The sequence below is a fragment of the Myotis davidii genome, unplaced genomic scaffold (genome assembly GCF_000327345.1).
Source record: "Myotis davidii unplaced genomic scaffold, ASM32734v1 scaffold64, whole genome shotgun sequence".
NCBI lineage: Eukaryota > Metazoa > Chordata > Mammalia > Chiroptera > Vespertilionidae > Myotis > Myotis davidii.
In genome coordinates, this window is record NW_006296226.1 from 4,751,550 (window position 1) to 4,757,664 (window position 6,115).

The 6,115-nt window shown below is 40.7% G+C and overlaps 1 protein-coding gene across 4 annotated transcripts in view; it reads right to left on the reverse strand.

Annotated features, from left to right (window-relative positions):
* The window catches only part of FKBP15 (FK506 binding protein 15), a 53,073-nt gene that overhangs the window by 39,089 nt on the left and 7,869 nt on the right, over positions 1 to 6,115 (reverse strand). For all 4 annotated transcript variants that reach the window (XM_015568788.1, XM_015568787.1, XM_015568786.1 and 1 more), the window contains exon 2: positions 3,070 to 3,185. In XM_015568788.1, the coding sequence (XP_015424274.1) occupies positions 3,070 to 3,185 (116 nt within the window). The remainder of the gene's footprint in view (positions 1 to 3,069; positions 3,186 to 6,115) is intronic.

The following is a 6,115-nucleotide window of genomic DNA, read 5'->3' on the forward strand; positions in this document are numbered from 1 at the left end:
AAATGCTTTCTCATTGTTGCTTTCATTTGCATTTATTGATTACAGGGAGGCCAAAATTTAACATTTTCTATAGATATATACTGACCATTTGCTTTGTTTTGTTTTGATGAATTGTCTATTTATGCTGGTTGGTTATTTTCCTAGTCTGGTGTTCATGTTTTCATTATTATTTAGCAAAATCCTACACCTAGTTTTAAATTCAATCAGCACTTTCCAGCTATATGTAATGCCATAACTTTTCTCCTGATAAGCAGTGGATGGCAGGAAAAAAGTAACTAAGGCCGGAGTTAGGTTATGAGGATAAGTCTGAAACACTGAGAAAAATTACTGTCTCCCTGAGGTCAACCTAGCCTCGTCCTTCAGGATGGTGTAACTTGTCCCAGTACCCTCTTATTTCCCTATCTCATGTCCTGGAAATGGAGGTTGTTTGTGAATTGCTGGAGGGATGAGTCAGATACTCAGAATCATATGATCTTCTCACTGGCTTTGCATTTTTCCCTCTCTGAAATCAGCATTGCACAGACTCTTGAATTCCTAACTCACGAGGACTTTTTTTTTTTTTAAATAGTATGTAGTTTCAAGTCTCTTTTTTTTTTTTTGAACAAAGTTTTCTTGTTTCTCTCTCCCCACCCCCAATTCGTTGGATCTTTGCTATCTTTAATATTTGTCACTTTCTTTTGAAATCTCAATTTTTTTACTTAAACAATTTCCTCCTGTTAAACTTCTATTTCTCTTAAGGCATAATCTGTTAATTCGCATTTATGTTCTCATCTCATGTCTTATGTTGTAAATGTTAATAAGTGGTCGCAATTTTAATCTGTTCAGGGAGAAACATTCTCACAGAAGAGATCTCTCACTCTCTGTAGGGATATTATTCTGTTCCTTGCTCTCTTTGTTCTTATAATAACTTTGTATGGCGTTTGACTCTGAGACTTTTCTATTGCTCATTTTTATGTGAAATTTGCTTTTCTGAACTCTTAGGAGTAGAGCTCCCTCTTCTGTTCTTTTTGTATAAAGTTAAAAAATAGGGTGGCTTCCTCCCGAGACTTTATTATTCTGTTTCTATCTTTACTCTTACCTGAATCTTCTCTCCTTCATTCTAATATCTCTATCCTCCTCAATTTGAATTCCACTCCCAGCAGGTTCTTCTCAGTGTGGGGACCTATCCTGGAAGGTCAGTGGGTGAGTTTCACAAGTTCATAGGAGCAAGAGTGCTCCCATTCTTATAGTCCCAATCATCAACCCTTTGTACTTAGCCACAAGTAGAGTGGGTAAAACACTTTTCAATTTCAGCTTGGCCTACCATATTTTCCATGAACACCTACTGGCTATTTTGGGGTTCTCCCATTCTCAGACTCAGATATTCTCCCACTGTGTCCCTGTTTGCTCCCATGCAAATGTTGATACCATGCAAGCCTTGTGGCTGTCAGTGGTTTGTCCATACCTGCTTATATTTGGGGGTTCATGAGGATACCACTTCAATTGGTTTTGTTGTAATTATCCATAGGTTTATACTTATATCTAGTTGCTCTGTTTTTATATTGAAATCTGAAGAGATTCAAGAGCTACGCTTCAGCCATTTTCCCCACAAAGACTTCTTACATATAAATATCCCTTGAACGGAAGGGTCCCCTATATTGCTACTTTGCTTTGTATTTGTAAATGCCTACGTAAGATTGTATAAGTAATGTTTAAGTTCAAATGCCTCTATAATTCTTCTTTGAAAGTATAATTAGTTTATAGTTGTTGCCTGATTTCTAAAAATCTAGTTACTTCACTGGGTGGGGCCTTAGGTCGTTTCTTTTTATCTACATCCATTAACTCTACCACTTTAAATTGAGTCAGAAGCACACAGCTGATGAAATGTAAAGGCACGGCCTACTAGAAATCTGGCCCGGTTAGGGCTTAGAGAACAGGACCAGAAAGTCACAGCACAGCTGCCAAAAGTGACAGGTAAGATTTAGAGCACAGGTCAGCAAGGATTTTCTGTAAAGGGACAAACAGTAAATATCTTAGACCTTTGGGGCCACATGGTAACCACTGCAACTATTCAGTTCTAAACATCCTAACATCCTCAGTGCCAGCATTGTGCTTAGCATTAAAAGGCATGTAATACTTTCATCTTCATTTAACAAATATTTAATATCTCTCACCAGCCCAGTGCTGGTAGCTCAGGGCTGTTTCTATTAGTCCCTCATTCTTCTTCAGATTCTTACACAAAGACAGCAAAGTGTAGGAGGGAGAAAACCTTTGGAGTGAAATCAGATCAAGGTTCAAATTTTAACTCTGTCATTTACTGCTGTATAACCGTGACCAAGTCCCTAAACCTCTCTGAGAATCTAAAATGGTGGTAGGCTCACCTATTTCACAGAATTGTGAGAATTAAATAAGAAAATCTACCCTGGCTGGAGTGGCTCAGTACACTGAAAGGTTACGGGTTTGATTCCGGGTCAGGGCACATACCCAGGTTGCAGGTTACCTGCCCAGTTGGAGTGCATATGGAAAGCAGTCGATGTTTCTCTCTCTCACCCTTCCCCTCTCTCTCTGAAATCAATAAAAACATATCCTCGAGTGAGAATTAAAAAAAAAAACTACATAAATCACCTGAGACCACACACATAACAGGCATTTTAGAAATACTAGTCACCCTTCTCTCCTTTCATTCAACAAATGTCGCTCAATTTTCTTTCGTGTCCATCATGATCAAAGGTACAGAGGATTTAGCACTAAACATCACAGTCTAGTTGGGGAAAATTCACTGTCACCATACATCTAACCCAGCAAGGGAAAAGAAGTGAAAAGCTGCTCTTTCTTCTCGCTAAAACACTGGACAATACCTACCTGGAGTGCGGACAGAGTTTCAGAGAGAGGTGTCCTTTGTCAGTTTCAAACAAAGGGCATATTATCTACCTGCCAGAATGCATATCTCAGAGCTTAGAAAGGCATGCACCACTGGTAGTGAGGTTGGCCAGACTGACCACGGATGAATAATCTGGCATATCACTTTGGGGAAGGCTGTTTATACTTTCAACTAATGTGATAGGGGCCAGTCTTAACCTCTTAACTTACCTGTTGCTGCTGCTCCCTGGCCTTTCTTAGGCTGCTTTGGGGCTGTGTACTGGAAGAATTCATTTCCATGGTCAGCAGCCACCTGATCCCGTCCAAAAAGAGAGGCCAATCTGGCACTGTAGAAAATGAAAATGACATTTCATCTGACATATCTCAAACCTGGCATCATTATAAATGCTGCTCACCTTCAACCTTGAGTAAATACCTCCTTTGACTGTATATTCCACCATTCAATACTGGAAGTAGAAGTAAAAAATCTCTGAAATCAAGATTATATTTCTAATCTGAACAGCACTGGCTGACCCTACCAGTCAAGGCATTTCTTCTTTCTGGACCTCAGTTTCTGCATCTGTAAATTGAGGTGGTTGATCTAGATGCTCTCTATGGTCTCTCCAAACTGTAATTCTTGCCTTTAGCGAGTCATAGTTTCTTACTTTTTACTAGTTTTAAAATAAATTGAAATAAAGTAAATTGAACTGTACTACAAAGTTACTCCATCAAACATGGTCCCGTCTACCATTTTATCTAACAGGCAGAACCATTCTTCATCATTCCTTGCAATCTAGTCTTCTGCCCTAACCATTCCACTAAAAACACTCTTGCTAAGGTCACCAACATCTTTGTTACTAAACATAATTTACCAGTCTTTGTCTAATTTGGCCTTCATGTTGTCTTTTTACACTGTCAACTGTCAACTATTATGTTCTTAAAAACAAAATCTTCCCTTCACTTCTGTGGGGAAACCTGTGGGTTGGGAAGAGGGACTAGCCCAAATAAGACCTCAATAAAACTAAAGGATCCCTTTCTCGCCTTCCCCTCTCTCTGGATCCTCACCTAACTTCTTGGTCTCTTCCTCCCCTGCTCAACCTTTAAATGTCCATGCCCCAAGATTTTATACTCTCTCCCCCTTGACAATCTAGTTTATTTACCTTGGTATCAAGTGCTATCCAAATGCTGATGATGCTCAAATCTATATCCTCAGCCCAAAATTTGCTGCTGAGTATCAGACGACACAATATCCCACGGGCAACACAAATGCAACATAACATGTCCAAACCAGAACTCTTATCTTCCAATCTGCACTGCCCTAGCAAATCCTGTTTTCACTTTTGTGCTGCCTCTCTTGGTCAATGACATCTGTGTCAGGGTCCCCAAGACCACCACCAGGTTCTAGACCAGCCGTAGGCAAACTACGGCCTAGACCGTACCCTTTTATGTAATGATGTTTACTTTGAATTTATATTAGTTCACACAAACACTCCATCCATGCTTTTGTTCTGGCCCTCCGGTCCAGTTTAAGAACCCATTGTGGCCCTCGAGTCAAAAAGTTTGCCCACCCCTGTTCTAGACTCAGCATATAGCTGTACTCATGGCAAAGATCTTTTACAACAAAAGGATACAAAGCAACATCAGCAAAGGGAAAAAGAGCACTGGGGCAAAGTTCAGAGGACACCAAGAGCAAGCTTCCAAGAGTCCTCTCCAGTGGAGTAACACAGGAAACGTTTATTTACTCCAGCAATGATTTGTAACAATATGTGTGAAGTGTGGTCTACCAGGAAACTTAGAGACTTAATTCCCCAGACTTTGAGTCTCTAGGGATTGATAAACAGAAACCCTCTAGCATGTGCCAAAATTCTAGAATCCCAGAAGGAAGGAAGACAAGGTTCATGAATCATATTGTTGGTACAAACAGTTCAGACAAGTGAGCCATGCTTATCATTTATGGGAAGCTTTCAACCAAGGTGGGGAACTGTTTACCAATAAAGTTCCTAGATGTCTGCCAAGTGCCAACCTTGTAAGCAGGACTTTCTAAGGATAACAATTTCAGGTCTACTATTTTGTCTGGCTGGGAAAAATTCACTGTCACCAAACATCTAACCCAGCAAGGTGAAAGAAGTGAAAAGCAGCTCTTCCTTCCTGCCACACGCTGGGCAGTACCTACTTAGAGTGCGGGCAGAGTTTTGGAGAGTGGAGTCCACATGGGACAGAAGAGCTTACCTGCAACCTTCCTTCATCAGTTTCCAGAAAAGGGCGCCTTTACTTACTATTTCTTTCTGCAAACGCCCACAACCAAACTGAAATCTGGGGGTCATCCTTGACTCTTTTCCCCCTGGTGTTTATAACCAATTCCAGAGTCCATTTAATTTTACTTGCTAAACATTTCTTGAACCCAGTCACTTCTCCCCATTCTCACTGCAACTTCCCTATTTCAGGTTACCATCACATCTACCCAGCTAGGATTATTACAACAACTTTCTGGCTCATCTCCCAGCCTTGAGCTTGCCTGCTTCTTAGCCATTCTCCCCAGTGCACCCACAGTAATCTTTCAAATAAACAAATTTGACTAAGTCTCTTTCTTCCTTAAAACCCTCAAGGACACCTCAATAATTCAAAAAATCCAAACTCCACAGGCAACTTTACAAGATCCTTCAAGACCTTACCTTTTCTTATTTCCCCAACTTCCTATGTGGCCATTTCTCCAATCCAACTGTGTGCTACAGCCACACTGAGGAATTTTTAGTTTCTTAAATAAGGCAAGACCTTTCTAATATCCAGCCTTTGGACATGTTGTTCCTGCTGCCTGAAACATTCTTCCTGTTGCTCCCTTCCCCCTGGAAGCTGCCCTAATCTCAAAGTCTAGGTTAGGTGATCTTTCTAGGAGCTCCTATAGAATTCATTCAAGAAATCTGTGCCAGACACTGTGCTGAGTGCTGAGTACACCCTGGTGAAAAAAACTGGGTTCTATTTTCAAGGAGCTTATACACTTTTTGTTGTTGTTGTTGTTGCTTAAAGTATTACAAAGGGTATTACATATGTGTCCTGTTTTCCCCCCGCCCTTGACAGTCCCCTAGCCTCCCCTACCCCGCAGTGTCTTATGTCCATTGGTTATGCTTATATGCATGCATACAAGTCCTGTGGTTGATCTCTTACCCCACTCCCTCATGCCCCCCAACCATTTCCGACCTTCCCACTTCAGTTTGACAATCTGTTTGAGGCAGCTCTGCCTCTGTATCTATTATTGTTCATAAGTTATTAATGGTCTTTA